Source organism: Pantherophis guttatus, chromosome 1 (assembly GCF_059756535.1).
Source record: "Pantherophis guttatus breed Tessera chromosome 1, ASM5975653v1, whole genome shotgun sequence".
Taxonomy (NCBI): Eukaryota; Metazoa; Chordata; class Lepidosauria; order Squamata; family Colubridae; genus Pantherophis; species Pantherophis guttatus.
In genome coordinates, this window is record NC_142063.1 from 103,065,942 (window position 1) to 103,085,102 (window position 19,161).

The 19,161-nt window shown below is 36.2% G+C and overlaps 1 protein-coding gene across 1 annotated transcript in view; it reads left to right on the plus strand.

Annotated features, from left to right (window-relative positions):
• LOC117665248 (receptor-type tyrosine-protein phosphatase eta) overlaps positions 1 to 19,161 on the plus strand; it is a 104,594-nt gene that overhangs the window by 71,065 nt on the left and 14,368 nt on the right. The window contains exons 3-12 of the mRNA XM_060687725.2: positions 113 to 328; positions 3,246 to 3,512; positions 3,774 to 4,040; positions 4,919 to 5,185; positions 7,145 to 7,411; positions 10,331 to 10,591; positions 12,821 to 13,096; positions 15,312 to 15,569; positions 17,118 to 17,381; positions 18,396 to 18,527. Of these exons, the coding sequence (XP_060543708.2) occupies positions 113 to 328; positions 3,246 to 3,512; positions 3,774 to 4,040; positions 4,919 to 5,185; positions 7,145 to 7,411; positions 10,331 to 10,591; positions 12,821 to 13,096; positions 15,312 to 15,569; positions 17,118 to 17,381; positions 18,396 to 18,527 (2,475 nt within the window). The remainder of the gene's footprint in view (positions 1 to 112; positions 329 to 3,245; positions 3,513 to 3,773; positions 4,041 to 4,918; positions 5,186 to 7,144; positions 7,412 to 10,330; positions 10,592 to 12,820; positions 13,097 to 15,311; positions 15,570 to 17,117; positions 17,382 to 18,395; positions 18,528 to 19,161) is intronic.

Consider the following 19,161-nt stretch of genomic DNA (forward strand, 5'->3'; position numbering starts at 1 on the left):
TATAAACTATTTTCCCCACCAATTAATAAAGAATAAAAACTAAATAATGTTGCACTATGTTACGAAGTTCTGGTTATTTAAAAAATATCTTTTTCTTTCTTTTTCTGTGTAGGTATCGAATGCAGTTCCTTAAACAACGTAACAGTAACAGAAAAAACAATAAGCGTCCAGTTAAACGACAACTTTACAATAACAAGTGTAACTTTTCAAAATAAATCAGATGTGGGTCTTCCTGAGAAAGATTTAATATCTAATCTTTATCCTGGTTTTCAGTATATTGTTCATTTCAATAATACAAGTAAAAGTTGCTGCAAATATATTTTTACAAGTAAGTAATGGATTAGAAATTCCACAAAAATAGTTTTCAAGATCATTCTGATAGGATTGTCATTGTTACATTTTAAGATGAGAGAAAAAATGTATAGTAGGTGTTGGAAGGAAAAGCCATCTCGTTCAGTTCCAAGCTTGGGAGAAAGACGCTGGAAATAACACGGAGGTTGATTGGAAAGAAAGATTTTGTTTATTGGTGAACAGAACCACCAGGGTTTGTGATTCTGGGGGAACTGACCCAGAATCACATGCGGTTGGTGGTTATGCTTCATCATCTTTCCAATCAGCCTCCATTTTATTCCCAGCTTGGAACTGGAACTGGATTTTTCTTCCAACATTGGTAACTTAGCTCACTCAAATTAACTAATAATTAGCTCATGATTAAGAGATCACAGCTTTCTTTTTTTTCCTGGAACTAGGTGTAGCCAGTGAGAAAATGAAGACTGGATTTAACTTTGTCAGTATTGCCTTACTATCAGACTTCCTTTGGCTATCTACACAAGAAACTACAAAATTAAGACTTGCAAAGATACCAAATGTTTGATAAGTAGATATATTGTAGCAAAGTCCATGAAGCCATTGTGAAAGAATTCCAGGAACTAGGTTTTAAATGCAAGCCTTATGTATAATGTAATCAAAGTTCAGTTTTTTCTATCTTTTCCTCTTCTTGCATGTTTTAATCAGATAAGACATTCTTTGGAGTCCTTGGTACTTTCAGAGAGAACTGTGGGTTCCGCTGTTCATGCCTCTCCTACTAGAAAGATATTTTCTTCTGGGTGGCAGAAACAATTTCTACTGCTTTGATACTAGCTTGATCTAGTATAAGGGTAGTTGCTTCTGCTTTGAACTATGGTGCTGGAGAAGACTCCTGCGAGTCCCTTGGACTGCAAGGTGATCAAACCGGTCAGTCCTAGAGGAGATCAACCCTGACTGCTCTTTAGAAAGCCAGATCCTGAAGATCAAACTCAAATACTTTGGCCACCTAATGAGAAGGAAGGACTCACTGGAGAAGAGACTAATGCTGGGAACAATTGAGGGCAAAAAAAGAAGGGGACGACAGAGAATGAGGTGGCTGGATGGAGTCACTGAAGCAGTAGGTGTGAGCTTAAATGGACTCCAGTGGATGGTAGAGGACAGGAAGGCCTGGAGGAACATTGACCATGGGGTCACAATGGGTCGGACACGACTTCACAATTAACAACAAAAGTTGCTTCTGACTGTGTAAGAAGTGATTCTCATAGTTAATATTTGCCAAAGGAAGGTTTTGAATCAGCTGTAATGCCTGGTTATGTCATGAAAATTAAATTCTAGCACACAGGTGATACAGCAAACCAAAATCCATGTACTTATACCAACTGCCTCCCACCTACAATATCTGTTGATACAACCATCCATTAGCTGTTTGTTTTCAGGTGGTCGTGTGTTCTAAACAGACTGCGGTGATCACTTCCAAGGATTTTTGGTGTGTAAAATGTAGAGCTTTTAATCTCTATCCCCCAATAGTTTGGTTCAGAAACTTCTGCTGGCAGAAAGATCTCTCATCCTCTTCCCCCTAATAGCTCTTAATTCTGAGAGATTGGAAGACCTAAAAGACTATCTCAGTAATAGATCATCATGAAGCAAATATGTGTGGTCACTAAGAGTTGACGCCCATTTGATGACATATAATCAAATAAGCAATATGGAACTGGAGGGTAAGGTGGAAAAACTGTTACAAGGTACCAGCTTCCCTGTTAATCCAGTGGAAATACCTTACCAGATCTAAAGCTTTCTGTCTGTCAGTCCAATTCATTATTAGTTTTATAGCATTTGTTAGAAAACTGGAATGAGAATGGTAAAACTAACTCTCTTTCAGACTCATACATCTCTTCTATTTATTCTGTTAGGTCATTGCCTATTGCATCATTACTCAACGAATGGCCCCCCCAAAGAAATGGACCCAGCCTTTCTCTTGGCTCTGTCTGTTTTAGCAGTTTTCTAAGCCTGAACTTAGAACTTGGTGCGAATCCTTTAAAAAGGTTCTGTTTGGAGCAATTACAGTGAATTCCTTCATTTTCCAATTCTCCCACTCTCTGAAGATCGCTGTCTTGTGGTCTCCTCATGAGGAACACTATAAGGGGAACAGCTTGAGCAATCTCAAGTCCTTTCTCTGTCCAGATAGTGTCAAAGTAGCCAATCTCCTTGTAGGCTTCCTGTTTGTGGTTGCAAACATTAGCTCCACTTTCCACAGAACCATCTTCAGCCCACCATCTTTCCCAGAAGTCCAAAAACAAACAGATTTTCCATTATTAAAGAAGGGGCAGATGGAAACCTTCCTTCCCATTCAACAAGATCTTGCACAGGGCATAAAATGTGGAAGAATTTAAATATTGATTTCATAGTAAATAGGGCTTGCATTTGATACATAGTAGGTGCTGGAATTCTTTCATAAAGACTTTATTATCATATTTCCAATATGTCATGCTAACACGAGCCTCATAGGTTAATTTGTTAAATTTTTGCTGCACTACTTTAAAAAACCTTATCTCCAAACTGGTTGTATAGGGATGTAGACTGTAAATTACATTTTCTTTCTTTTCTTATAAAAATATAATTGCATGCCACAGGATAGGGTTTCAGCCTGAAACTTTCAGATAAAGGAATAATTAAGTTTTGCTACTATATCTTCCTTATTATTAAATTTTAATATTGGTGTTGCAGCATTTATTTATTACATTCTGCTTCTAAAGTCTTAATATGTAATAATATTAAACATCTTTTTAATTGTCGTACCTTAAAATGGTACCACAGTATTAGAAACAGTGAAAAAGAGAAGACGTACAGTAACAAATCGTAATCTGGGTTAGTAATACTTAATGGTATGATAAGATTTTAATTCTCTGATCAGAGAAAATTGTTTTCTGTTTCTTAAACAGAGCCAAGTCCTGTTCATAGTATTCATGCTGAAAATATCACCAACACAACACTGAACTTAAGTTGGAAAAATGATGATAAAAATGCATCTAGTTACACTTACCAAATAGTTGTTGATGTACCTGGTGATCTTCATAATAAAAGTTCTAATAAATTGAGTGAGCCAATTACTAACTTGCAACCTGGAAAGTCATACAGATTTAAAATATATCCACAAGTAGATGGTGGTAAAACTAAAGGAAACCCAAATGAAACAGTTGTTCATACCAGTAAGTACACTTTATTAAGTGAAGTGATTGGAGTAGTTAATGCTTATGGCTATTAAATGAGCTTCAATCATTATTATATCACTCTCCTTTATCACCATCTAAAACTAAATGTAAACTCTTTTTATGGAGGGAAGTACATATAATTAAGTCCATTAATTAATTTCATTAATTTCAGGTGTGCTTGGATTCTTGTTAACATTTTATGTACATCAATATTTTTTGTTTTATTTACTGGTAAAAGTAATTTTGTTTTTTTCACAGAACCCAGTCCAGTTTCTAGCATCCACGCTAACCATCTCAATTCCACATCAATAATTCTGACTTGGACCAATGAAGATGTAAATGCTTTAACCTATATTTACAAAATACTTGAAAAAGGACCTGATTTTCATAATGATATGTTTTCTAATACTGGAAATACAATAGTCAGTAATTTGCAACCTGGAACGTTATATAGCTTTGAAATAGCGGCACAAATAAATGGGACCAATATTACAGGAGACACACAAGAAATAAGTCTTTATACAAGTAAGTACATTAAATTAACAATGCAATTAGCCTGACTCTTAACTGGATGTTTTTATTTTGTTTAACTTTTCCATATGTTAAATCTAGGTTACAATAATAATATTTTGGGGTGTTTTTTTTTTTTTGTAAAACAAGCCCACTCCTTTCTTTGTTAAGACAAAAACACTCAATTTTTTGGCATTTTATTTGTAAACATCAATGCCACAAAAGTGGATTTATCTTGGAGGAGTACCTTGTGCTTCTTACTGGCTTGCCACATCAGGCCTAATTCTATTATAAAAAAAGGCAGAATCTCAGATATTGGGTTGAGTGAGCTTAGAATTTTCTGTATGGTTGAGAATATTGTAGCACTAGGGTAGTAGTTATTGGAAAAAAAATATGTTTCAGCTGACACAAAAGAGACGTTCTTTCTCATCTTTCTGTTCAGTGGAAGGATTCTGAAATAAAAATGAAATAAAATTGAGACAACTACAACTGGAGAGTGGAGGTGGGGAATAAATGGGCAAATTATTATTCCATACCTCTTTCACAGTTTATTTTACATACAGTCTTTGAAAACCTAAATAGAGTTTTGTATTTGTCAGTTTGATTCACAATTTGGTACAAATTCCATTCTAATCCAAGATAATTTGAAAGAAACATTTAATTGTTTTACTTAAACTGAGCCCAACTTTTCAGTCAACACCCAAAGCATCAATATTATAGCACTATAATAAGCTCCTAATTTGTCAAATAGAATTAGTAACTAGAGACATACTGTATGTTGTACGAATTAAAAAGTTGCAATTTACATGATGATTTCTAATCCCATAGAAAAAATGCTAAATATTTAATCTTTATTATCATTCAGTACGTAAAAGTCTTTTTCTCTTAAATAGAGCCCAGTCCAGTATATGATATTAAAGCTGAAAACATCACTACTACATCCCTGGATTTAACATGGAAAAATAATGATACAAATTCATCAAGTTACACTTATCAAATACATATTGATGGACCTGGTCATTCTGATAATGAAACTTCTGATACTACCTATGTATCAATTCCTTACTTGAAACCTGGAACATTATACAGGTTTGAAATATATGCACAACTCGATGATAATAAAACCAAAGGAGATCCAAGTGAAATAAATGTTTATACAAGTAAGTACATTAAAATAAGAGATGTGATGTATATTTCATTATTACATAAAATATTTATATAAAATATTATCTGCATGTGCCCTCGGAGGTAAAAATTATACATTTCTGATAAAGAGTTGAACAAAAGAGGGTACCATGTATAGTATGCTGGAAAACTCTTTCCAGCATACTATACATGGAAGAATATAAGTACAGGTAGTCATCGACTTAACAAGAGTTCATTTAGTGACCATTCAAAGTTACAACGGCACTGAAAAAAGTGACATGACTTTTTCACAGTTATTGCCGTTGTAGCATCCCCATGGTCACATGATCACAATTCAGACACTTGGCAACTGGTTCGTATTTATGACAGTTGCCGTGTCCCAGAGTCACGGGATCAGCTTTTGCAACCTTCTGACAAGCAAAGTCAATGCGGAAGGCAGATTCACTTAACAACCGTGTTACTAACTTAACAACTGCACTTAACAACTGTGGCGAGAAAGGTTGTAAAATGAGGCAAAACTCACTTAACAATTGTTTCACTCAGAAACATAAATTTTGGGCTCAATTGTTGAGGACTACCTGTATTTCTACATCATATATCATTTTTCTTGTGAAATATTCTGAGATTTGGTTTATTTGTACTGATTTATTAATTAATTTCCTGCAAATTTCCAGGAAAAATGTTTGATGAAAAGAACAAAAATAAAAGGCCTGGGGAAATCAGAAGTTCTTTTCTTTGCTCAGAAGATTAGAACAAATATGATTCTCTATTGTTGGCATTCCACACCTAGAAATTAACCTTTAAAAAAAAAAGCTTTGTTAGTCATCTTGTTGTGACATCACTTGCAAGAGGGCTTCTAAAATGGTCACAGTCTCGGTAGGGATACAGAATAAGCATTAAAGCATTAGGAATATAGAGATTAGTAAATATCTGGCTGATTTTTCAGTGCACGTTAATTCAAATTTATTCCAATCTAATAATTATTTTATATTCTAGGCTGAAAAGTTTGACGTTATAGAACTTTTATATGCATTTTCCCTAATAGGAGAATATCTTAATATAAATTACTAAATGGTCATTTGTCCAAATATTTAATACAAAATCATCCTGCTTTCTCTTATCGCCAACTTTTGAAATAGAAATTTTACATAATTTAAGCTAAAAATTTACTTCTCTTGGTGTACAGTTTTGAGAAGTACATTTTTAAGATGGGAAGAAAAAGTGCTTTGTATTTTGCTTAAGTCTTGTTGAGAGAATAATGCATGACAGCAGATATACTTTTATGCTAATATTCGTTTCATTTGTTTTTATGTATGATTTATATCCCACTTTTATTATTTTTATAAATAACTCAAGCTGGCAAACATACCTATTACACGTTCCTTTTATTTTTCCCAAAACAACAACCCTGTGGGGTGTGTTGGTTTGTGAGAAAGTGACTGGCGCAAAGTCACCCAGCTGGCTTTTGTGCCTAAGGCAAGACTGGAACTCACAGTCTCCTGGTTTTTAGTCTGGAGCCTTAACTGCTAGAATTCTACATTTCAATCCTACAGAATCTTCACTGTTTTTACCTCCTCACATTGCTACTGATTAAATTCACCCAAACCCTTAACTAGTTTCAGTGAAAAAGTGAATTACAGCTCCTGCAGATATTTTATGCAACAACCATGCACCTATTAAAACCACGAGGAATACTATACAACCTGTGTGCATCAATTGCACAATATATATTTACATTCATTAATCTAAATGTATTTTCCTTATAAAATACATATTATAACATATTATAAATACTATAACACTATAATAAGATCCTAATTTGTCGAATAGAATTAATAACTAGAGACATACTGTCTGTTGTGTGAATTAAAAAGTTGCAATTTACATGATGATTTCTAACCCCATAGAAAAAATGCTAAATATTTAATCTTGATTATCATTTGGTACGTAAAAAGTCTTTTTCTCTTAAATAGAGCCCAGTCCAGTATATGATATTAAAGCTGAAAACATCACTACTACATCCCTGGATTTAACATGGAAAAATAATGATACAAATTCATCAAGTTACATTTATCAAATACATATTGATGGACCTGATCATTCTTACAATGAAACTTCTGATACTACCTATGTATCAATTCCTTACTTGAAACCTGGAACATTATACAGGTTTGAAATATATGCACAACTCGATGATAATAAAACCAAAGGAGATCCAAGTGAAAGAAATGTTTATACAAGTAAGTGCATTATTTTTTATGTATTTTATAAGAAAACTTACATGAGCTGCACATCTCACAGTGACTCTGGGCCGCTTACAGAAATATAACTCCAAATAAAAACCCATAAACTCCCCCACCCCCATGACAACAATCAGACTATCCACTTGATGGGGTCCCCACATCCGTGGGCAAAACCATGTGCCTTTTGAATGAGTGTCAAGGTGGAGGTGAATTATTTCTGCAAGAATGATTTTTCCACATGGAAAGGGCTACCATGGAGAAGGCTGTTCTTCTTGGTCCCACTGAATGGACCTCCTTAAGAGACGGGATCTGTAACATACCCTGCTTCCCAACTCTGGTGGATTGGGTAGAGCACAGGTGTCAAACTCGATTGCGTCATGTGATGTATCATGACATATCGTGACTTTTTTGCCTTTGCGGAGCCAGGGTGGGCGTGGCTTGCATGTGACGCATCCGGGACGCATGATGCCAGTTTGACACCCCTGGGGTGGAGCAATGACCTCTTAAGAAAATGGCAGACCACAGCATCCATAAAATGCTGGAGCACCACCCTCTCCCATAAAGAAGCATTAACTACTGCCAGAACCCACCTACATGCCACCTCTGGGGAAGCTTTCACAAGCCAGGGACATGGATTTAAACACAGGTGGTTGTGCCTATATCCTTCCTAGGATTCTGTTCAGTTTTTTCAATAATGTGATTACATAAAATGTGCACTATATAAGCAAAGCTGTACAGGGGTATTTATGTTAAACAAAAGAGGCTACCATGTACAGATAGCTCTCAGCCTATGTCCCTTCATTCAGTGGCTGTTCAAAGTTTTGATGTCTATAGAAGTTCTCAATTTATTATTATTCAAACTTATTATTCAAACTTCTATACCGCCCTTCTCCTTTCGGACTCAGGGCGGTGAACAGCCAAAATAAAAACATTTATACATAACATTGCAATTAAAAATAGATTTAAAATAATTAATAAATTTGGCCCATAATTTAAAACTTGTCAATTTAAAATCAGTATCAAAATTTTAAAACCAACCCTAAAATCAAGACAGACCGGCTAACTGAAAAAAGTAAGTTTTTAGGGCCTGACGAAAAGTCCGGAGGTCGGAGATCACTCGTATCTCTGGGGGGTAGATTATTCCAAAGGGTAGGTGCCACCACAGAGAAGGCTCTCCTCCTGGGGGTCGCCAGCCGGCATTGTCTGGCCGACGGCACCCTGAGGAGGCCCTCTCTGTGGGAGCGAACCGGCCGGTGGGAGGCTATTGGTGGCAGAAGGCGGTCCCGTAAGTACCCCGGCCCTAAGCCATGGAGCGCTTTAAAGGTGATCACCAACACCTTGAAGCGCACCCAGAAGTCCACTGGAAGCCAATTCAGCTCGCGCAGGAGAGGAGTCACATGGGAGCGCCCCGTCGCTCCCATAATCCCCCGCGCGGCCGCATTCTGCACCAGTTGGAGCCTCCGGGTGTACCCCAAGGGGAGTCCCATGTAGAGAGCGTTACAATAGTCCAGACGAGAGGTGACAAGAGGTGACGAGTGCTTCAATCATCCAGGTCATGATTGTCTCAAAGGTGCTTTTTTCAAAAGGCAACTAGACTTTCTGAAGAAGCTTCTTGGATGAGAAGTGAAATGTTTTAAGAAAAAAAGAAGAAGAAGAAACTCCAAAGAAAGTCCAATTGCCTTTGGGAAAAAGCATCTTTGAGAAATCATGACCTGGATGATTGAGAATTTCTATAGACATCAAAACAGCCATTGAGCGATGGTACAGAAAAAATAAAGATACATCCAATCCTCAAAGTTTTGGCCATCAAATGACTCCCGTGGTCACATCACAGTCTGCTCAGTGTGCCAATTAGCAATTACATTGTTGCAGGAAACCATGCCATGTGATTGCCACTTGCATCCTTTGCCATCTTCCTGCAAGCAAGGTCAATGGAGAAGCTAGTAGGGAAGGCAGCAAATTACTCCAGTATGTATTCTTTCATTTGCATGTGGCCTACACTGGCCTTCCAGGCCTTCCTCTGTTTTCCCCAACTTGTATCTCATCTGCACCAGGCCTCTCAGCCTCCCCTAACTTGTGCAATGAAGTGTGATCCTATGTAGCTGAATGTGTGCTGCTTTGGGGTAAACTTTTCTGCATCTAAGTGTTATAATTAACATGTTATAGTAGATAGCAACTTGACATTATTTGCATCCTACCCTTTTTCTTGGGAAACATTCTCAGATTTGATTTATTTCTGTTGACTGATGAATTTTACCCCATGATTAAGCTACCTGCTAAAAGTATTTAAAGGACCAACTAATTATGAAGGAGAATCGGTGTTATGATGACACCATTCACAGTACTGGAAATTTAATGTATTGCAGCTCAACAGTCAGCCTGCTGCTTTGTTGTGGTGAATTTTGTAAAATGAGGATTGTATAGATTAGAAGTGAACTTTATTGTGAAGTTTTGAATGTTTTGTGATTTTTTATGCTGAGAGTTGAATATTATTTTATTCCAGAGTAAAATAATCAAGAAAGGATGTAAGCTAAAATGTAATTTCTTCTGTATGCGAATGTCAGTAATACACTATTTTTTTAAGATATGAAAAGAAAGTGGTTTGCATTTTGCTGAAGACCTAATTGGAGAAAAATGCATGATCATGGATTTATTTTGATTTAATATTCATGCTGCTGTGAAGGCTGGTTGAAAAGGGTGTCCACATTTCATTTCCCTGCCCCCACCCCCCACATTCCTACCTGGCCCTGATTAAGAACTCAAACCCTTAACTAGTTTCAATTAAACTGAATAAAATTCCTACAGATATTTATTCAACATTCATGCATCTGTTGAAACCATTAATTATCATTCAACCATGTCTGTCTGGTAATATTTTAGACTGAATAATATAAAAGCATTTTATTTCTTAAACAGGACCCAGTCCAGTGTATGATATTGAATTTGAAAATGTCACCACTACAACTCTGGATGTAAAGTGGAAAAATAATGATACAAATGCATCTAATTATACTTATCAAATATACATTAATGGAACTAGTTACTTTGACAATAAAACTTCTAATACTTCGTTTGTGAAAGTTGATGGCTTGGAACCAGGAACATTATACAAATTTGAAATTTATGCAGAAATTGATGGCAATAAGGGAGATCCAAAGGATACAAGTGTTTATACAAGTAAGTGAATTTAAATGATGTGACTGTACAGGAAGCCCTCGATGTATGATGGATCCTAGGATAATATGTAAATTTGATTTGCAATTTATTTGAAATTAAATTGACAAATTCTGCCATTATGGAGCCTAGAGCAAGAGAACAAGTACAGGTAGTCCTTGAGTAACAACGGTTCGCTTAGTAACCGTTCAAAGTTACAATGGTACTGAAAAAAGTGGCTTAGGACCATTTTTCACACTTAGCAACCATTGCAGCATCCCCATGGCCATGTGATCAAAATTCAGACACTTGGCAGCTGACTCATATTTATGACGGTTGCCGTGTCCCAGAGTCACGTGATCAGCTTTTGCAACCTTCTGACAATGTCAATGCGGAAGCCAGGTTCACTTAACAACTGCAGTGATTCAGTTAACAACTGTGGCAAGAAAGGTCATAAAATGGGACAAAATTCACTTAACAAATTTCTCACTTAGCAACATAAATTTTGGGTTCCGTTGTGGTTGTAAGTTCAGGACTATCTGTACTAATGCACAGATTTCACTGGTATCCTCAGTTTTATAAAGTGTACAAAATAATGTGCGTCACATTATGTTTCTAAACCTATTGAAATTGGAAAATATTGGTCCTCTATATATTGGAATTAAAAGAGCATAAAAGCCCAAAGAGATAAATAAGAGATAGTGCATCTGAAATAGAGCATATATTTGGAAAAATGAACAAATGTGACTAGTTGTATTTTTCAAAGCACTACTATAGGTAGTTTTCAACTTACAACCATAATGGAACCCAAAATTTATGTTGTTGTGAGGCATTTGTTAAGTAAGTTTTGCCCATTTGTTAAATAATTTTACGACCTTTCTCGCCACAGTTGTTAAGTGAATCACTGCAGTTGCTAAATTAGTAACCTGGTTGTTAAGTGAATCTGGCTTCCCTATTGACTTTGCTTGTTAGAAGGTCACATAAGTTGATCCCATGACCCTGGGACACTGCAACTGTCATAGATATGAACCAGTTGCCAAGCATCTGAATTTTGATCACATGATTATGGGGATGCTGCAAAGGTTGTAACTTTGGTCATGAGTCACTTTTTTCAGTGCTGTTGTAACTTTAATAATAATAATAATAATAATAATAATAATAATAATAATAATAATAATAATAATAATAATAATAATAATTCAAAGTCATATTTCTATGCCGCCCACTCTCCAAGGACTCTGGGCAGCTTACACCAAAGACAGTATACTAAATAGCATATTGCCCCCAACAATCTGGGTCCTCATTTTACCCACCTCGGAAGGATGGAAGGCTGAGTCAGCCTTGAGCCGGTGAGATTCGATCTGCTGATCTGCTGAACTAGCAGTCAGCTGAAGTAGCTGCAGTACTGCACTCTAACCACTACGCCACCTCAGCTCATCATTCATGAAGTGAATGGTGAATGGTCACTAAATGAACTGTTGTAAGTCAAGGACTACCTGTATTTGTTTTATACATTTATTTTCCAGATATATGCTCTATTTAGGGGAACTAATTATGTTTGGCAAGAATTTTTATGCTATATCTAGCCAGGATCTGAATTTTAGGCCCTATTCAAATAGCAACATTTTGCCCACAAAACCTGATTTGACCATCAATGTAGCGTATATGTAGAAAAGGAACACCCAAACACATACAAACAAACATTTTACTACATATATCCTGAAATTTTATTTAAGACAGAGCCAAAAGAAAGTATTAATACTAAAAGTTTAGCAATTTCACTTATGTTTTAAATCTTTACATGAGGAATATATTGAAATAATACTTTATATGTGTTTTTCTCTCGTTAACAGATATAGTTGACTGTGGTTCAGAATCTTAAATTTTTGTTACTGTTTTCACAAGTGATTCTGCCTTGTTCACATATACTTTGTATATTACTTGTCTTACAATAGATGGGAAAAATATTCTGATAGTCTCAAAGAATTGTCCTTTTTTATCTTTCTGTTCATTACAAATAAATTGAGGCATAATTGGCTGGGATGATGGAGAGTATTGTACATAAAATCCCATGCCTTTTTTCTGTATATTTATCTTTCTCCTGTGTACTCCTATATATGTTGTTTGAAAATCCACACATTTGTGTCTATACCTTTGTCAGTACTATTTGAGTAGTTGCATTCACTGTCCATAATAGTAACAAAATCTTTAATCACTTCAGCACCTAAAATAATACCTTTTTTTCTTAAACAGAGCCCAGTCCAGTTTATGATATTAAAGCTGAAAACATCAGTACTACATCCCTGGATTTAAGTTGGAAAAATAAGGATCCAAATGCATCTAATTACACTTACCGAATACGTATTGATGGACATATTCCATCAATACGTCCTTTTAGCTTCCCTTCTAGTAATACATATGTGTCAATTTCTCACTTGGAACCTGGAAGATTTTATGAGTTTGAAATATTTGCACAAGTCAATGGCAATAAAACCGAAGGAGACCCAAATGGAACAACAGTTTATACAAGTAAGTATATTAAATTAGGTTATTTTTTTTCCTGTGCATTATTTTTAAATGCACAGTATGGAGTTAAATCAAACAGAATGTCTTAACGTGATGAAAGAATAATATTTTAGTGCAGTATTAACTTATGATTAACAATGCTACTTGACATGTTACTATAATAATTGGGCATTGGGGATTGGAAATTATTTTATTTTCCTCTCATATGTATCGTCATGTGTAGTATATTTTTATTTGATGAAAGTACATATCTACCCATTACCTTAATTCTCTCAGAAAACAGTTTATATAAGTAAACAAGTAAATAAAATAAGTTAATTAAATTAAATAAGTATGTTAATATAATGCTTAAAGAGTATTCTTTACATTTGTATTATGTTTTCAAAGAAAACAAGAAGAGATTGACTTTGATATTTGTAGAAAAATTTCAACAGTTAAAGCCTTAAAAATATTTTTTGCTCTAAAGTTGAAATCTATTTTTCTTTTGTGCTTTCCACAAACCCAATCATATCTCTGAGTTTTTTCAGCACAAAAATTAGCTTTGTTTGATGGTGATAATACTTCTCCATGAAGTATTCTGCTTATAAAAAATGTTTAAATAAAAGACAAATGTTTGTACCTTTCAGGCACAAATAACTTGGAACAGGTGTTTAGCTCAAAGTACCTCAAGTTTATTGTTCTGACCTAGGCTTCCTGAGACAGTAAAAGGCACACAATTAGTCCCCAAAACCCTCTTTTTATTTCAACGGCTGTGAATTCTGTTCATTCCCAGCCCATGATGAGTCACAAATAGTTTGTAAAGAGTCCGACAGAAGTCTGCCACAGTCCTTCGGGATAAGGCTGATAAGCACCCACTTTTATCTCCCTTGACATGCAGTCAAAGACCTAATTGACCTAATTGCAAGGCCACATGGAGCACAGAGACAAAACAGAGCTTCAGAATTTAAACCAACCAGCAGGAACAAAGTTGCTTCCTGCAAAGGCTCACATGCCTTTGCTCCTCCTTTATGTCTTATGGGAAGGGCCAATCATCTGCAAGCCTTACTCCCGAGTCGCCTCATTTGTCTTAACTGTTCTTTCCTTCTGGCAGCTCTGCGCATGCGCGCACTGGGAACAGGCTCCACCTGTTCCTCTGCCTCGCTGACATCAGAGTCTGGAGGCTCTGGAGTCAGCACATAACTCCCAGATGGCCCTGTTCCCATCTCTGCCTCCAATGCAGAGCCCTTGTCCAAGCCTTCCCCAGACTCCAGGAGTGGCCCATGTAACTCGCCAGACTCCTCACTGTCCAACTCTGCTGCCAGTTCCGCAGGCTGCCGGCAGACCACATATGCTACCTATTCACGTATCTGATCTTCTAATGGTCAAAGCAAATTAGTGTTAGATAGGAATCAATGGGATTCAAGGAGGATTTAGGTCTCTTGTGGAAGCGGAGGGACTCTAAACTGATGATGCATTTGACAGGGTTCAGCCTGGTCATCTCCTACATCACCATCAGAATTTAAGAAAATGGTTATTGGAAATCTTGAGCCAGATCTCTTCTATATATTGGTGCTTTTCATTGTCACAACATAAGTCATGTTACAAAGCCTTTATATTTGCACAGATACTAAAACATTTACTGCATTGTGAATAATGAACCAGTAATCAGTGTAGTAATCATGTAGGTGATAGCCTGAAGAAGAAATAATTTGGAAAGCCCCTGTCTTCCCGTAGTTTGACAAATAAAAATAATCTTTTGTTCTGTTCTGTTCTATTCTCGTGTTGGCTATGCAGTTGATTTGGATTCTGATGGGTTCGTAGACTGGTTGTAGGTGAATGTGTCTGTTAATGGAATTGCTTGTTGAGTCCCAGGCTTTGATGAACTCACAAGGGTGGCGGGGTAGCGTTGCCAATGATTTTTGTATTCCCTAATCGAACTGATGCTGTTTGGTGTTGGTGTGGGTAAGGATTTGGGATCATGGCGTTTGATTGCCAGCCGGTGTTCGTGGATCCTGGTTTTTAATTGATGTGATGTTTGTCCCATGTAGAATTGGTTGCAATGGTTACAGCTGATTTTGTAAATTACATTGTTTCTTTCATCCTCCTGTATTTTGATTAAGGTATATTGTTTTAATGAATAATAAGCGAGATGAAGATAATGATGATAACAACAATGACATAACTGTCCTGGGCACATGTAGGTGTATGTGTGTATTCAAATACTTTTTTTCCTTTACAGAACCTAGCTCAGTCTTCAACATCACAGTCAAAGATGTCAGTACAACCATGGTCAACATATCATGGGAAAGTCCTGATGCAGCTGCTTCTACATACTCTTATAGGATACTCATCAATGGAACACCTAATAAAACATCCCCAACTACTAGCACTGAAATTTCAGAGCTAAATCCTGGTACTAATTATCAATTCAGCATATATTCCATAGCAGCAGATAACAAGACTAAAGGGACACCCGAAAACATAACTCATTGGACAAGTAAGTCTCTAGAGATGTACATACTAAAGATGTGCAAATTGCTCTGTGCACAGAATAAACATTTTCATATGATTTGTACACGGATGGAAATCTTTGTGCCGGATACATCTGAAAACTGAGTTGAAGATCTTATTTATTTTATTCAGTGTAACAAAAGCCACTGTAGGTGGGGAACATATTTAGAATTTTGGTACAGTAATAAAAATAAAAAATAACAATACGCAACAAAAGGTAAAAAGGATGGCAACAGGCATGATAATAACCGATAGGCTCACCTAACCTCCCAATCCATTTTGAAAGATCAGCTGTGTTGAGACCAACCTAATTTCAGGGGGAATGGGATTCTGAGGGCAAGTGCAATAGAAGAAAAGGATGTTTTACTTTGAACATAATCCAAAAAGAATATATTCTGGAATGGACAAAAATAGTATTCAGATATGCTGTTCTGTTTCAATTAGATGTTATACCTAGCAATTGGATGTTAAGCCCTATTATTTCTTTAATTCCCCATCTGGGTTAGTACAGAAACTAAATATTAGGACAGATAATTTTAAGAGATATTGGTCAATGCCACCAAGTCCCACGATTCCTGTAACTCATAAAAGATTTACTCTAGAGATGCACTTTTGTGAGATGTCTCCTTTGCAGAACAACTTTTCCTGGGGGTTGCATACAAAAGTAAACCTTATATTCTATCAGCTCTTGTACCACTAGGAGTCTCTGTCATTTCCATAATATATGGAGGGGTCCTCATTGGCTCCAGTTACTGGCTGGCTAACACATTAAAATTGCGTATTGATATAACAAACATGGTTACCAAAGTATTCTATTTTCCTGGGATGATGATATACCTTATAAAATGGTTGTTGTCCTATATACCATGCTAAACTACAAAAATAAAATCTAAACAAGGATAAAACTAACGAAGTCTACCATATATTGTATCTCTGACTGAACTGATTAAATGTGTTGAGTGAACCCAGTCAATATCTACCCGAGATTGTCTTGAAATCAGAAAACTCAGGACAAATAGAGGTCTAAAGATGATAGAAGATTGGAAAACAGATTACAGCAAATAGGAGCTAGTTGTTTTGTTTTCAATGACTCAATCCTGATATTGCATAAATGTAATTCTGAATCTTTTCAAGGTCATAGGGAATGCTTCTTCAAATGTTTTTAAATTTGTGACAAAGAGAATATTTCTAGTAGTGGAAATCTGTTCAGGTCTCCTCAAAAATAAATGCCAGTGAATCAAATAAAGCTTATTCCATAGGAATTGTTAATAGAATAGCCTAAATTTATTCACTGGGTAGATGAAATTTATTTTAGTTCACTATTTTTCTCCTTGTGCAATAATAAAACATGTTTATGTTGATATGGTTTTTCTCTTAATACCCCATTTGCATTTCTGGGATGAATAACTCTTTGAAAAAGAAACATAACTAAGGAAGAAGTTTTTCTTTCCTCCGTGCTGCTGCACTTTTTATTATAATTTGTCTGTTTATTAAATAGCAAATGGACAAACATAGATGTTCTCTTTTATTGTAGATCCAGCATCAGTGGATAGATTTGATTGCAATCTGGTAGAAAAAGAGCCACAATTAAGTCTAAACTGGAGCCATCCAAATGGAAGTTATGATGGCTTCAGAATTGAGGTCCTAAACAATAATTGGAACAAGACTTTGGAGAAAAAATATCAAACCATTGTAACAGGCCTGGATTACTTTACCACTTATACCATTAGAATTGTCACCCTTTCATATAAGAAAATGAGTGTTCCTCAGGAAAAAAAATGCCGCACAAGTATCACTGGTAAGCATAAAGCTACCTTGTATGGACTTGTTTAATGAATAAAAATGATACAGCTGTTGCATGCCCATCTGTATTTTTACATGAGAAATGTACTTATATGAAAACCACTGTGATTAATGCTTCCATTTTTCTCCCTGGCACCCCTCAAAATCTTTCTAAATTTCTTACTAAATTACTAGAGCAGATCTGTCAGATAACGTATCTGAAGAAAAATGGTACCTCTGTTCCTTTTTATATATTGATTGTATGTATATAACATTTTTAGATATACAGATGGGGGCATTTTCTTATTAATAAGTGATATGTATGTGGCCACTAAGTGTTGACACCAGCTTGATGGCACATAATCAGTCTGATTATGGCAATACATTTGTATCTCCATATCCTGAGGTGAATTATCTAATTGGAATATATATGTATGTATTAAAAAATTACTAGTTCAAATGAGGAGATGCTAGTCCATAAAGGAACATGGAGGCAGTTATGAGCAATTTTCAAAACGGCCTCTTTACATCCCATTCTGCAATTCAGCTTGGAACAGAAGGGTGGGGCGTGGTGTCCCATGTGGTTAGGATGTTGTATCAAAAGACCGTTGAGAGGTTGACGGATCAGCAGTTCAAAACCAAGAGCAAGCAGCATGACGGAATGAGCTCCTCTCCTTGCCGAGCTCCTGTCTATCTAGCAGTTTGAAAGCATGCAAATAAAAATAGATAAGTAGATTAAAAACAAGTGGGAAAATAACTGGGACATGAAATGAGCCCCCCCCCCCAGGCATCTCCTGGGCAACGGTGATGCCACCAGCTAATCCTTTCAACCTGGAAGTGCCTTAGTAGGTGCTTTGAACACAGATGTAGAAGTTGTACTTGGAACATGGGTTCATAAAATTTGTATGATGTGCTGAGGGCTGTTGCTTTGTGAATAAATCTCTGGGCAGTGATGGTTTGGCACAGTGTTGTTGTTTTTCCTTATTCCTTCCATATCCTGATAAGGTCATGGTTACTTTTTCTTTCCCAGATCCCCCGCCTTTGCTCGTGTCCCCTACTGTCAAGGCAACCAGCCACAACTCTTTCAGTGTTCAGTTCAACAGTTTTAGTTCAAGTCGTGGACCTATAACAGCATATGCAGTAATTATTACCACGTCAGAAGGTAAAGTATGCTATCCCCTGGATCATTATTTTTTATATTGATCTAAGAATGTTTTATCTTTATGCCATGAATATTTACTGTATATATGAGGGCTCTTTTATTTAAAAAAAAAAATGAAGCCAAAGTCAGTCAAAGCTAAATTCTAAACCAGCACTTAAATCCAGTATATGCCAAATGCAAAAGTCACTTCCTCTTGCTTTTAAAACTGTTGGGAAAATAGCAGTTACATTGTTTATCAAATGCCTAGATGATCTTGGCTGTTTTGAAAAGCTAAGCAGGTTGGACTTCATTTGATGGGAGACCAGGAATTATCATGATTGTGAGCTAAACTGAGAAGTAAAAAAAAAAAATCCCCAAGAAAGCAGTGCCAAGCAACTTCTATATTGTTGCTGAGAGCCATTTTGGTGTAATGGGGAAAGGGCTGGCACAGAAACCAGAAGACTTGCTTGCAGACCTCCCTTAGACATGAAAGCCAGTTTGGTGATCTTCAGCCAGTCACTCTCTCAGCCCAACTCACCTCACAGGGCTGTGGCTGTGGGGAAAACAGAAGGAGGAAGTATATTTACTGCCTTGAATTATTTTTAAAAGCAATAAATGCTGGATTTTAAAAAAATCTAATAAATATATTAAAAAA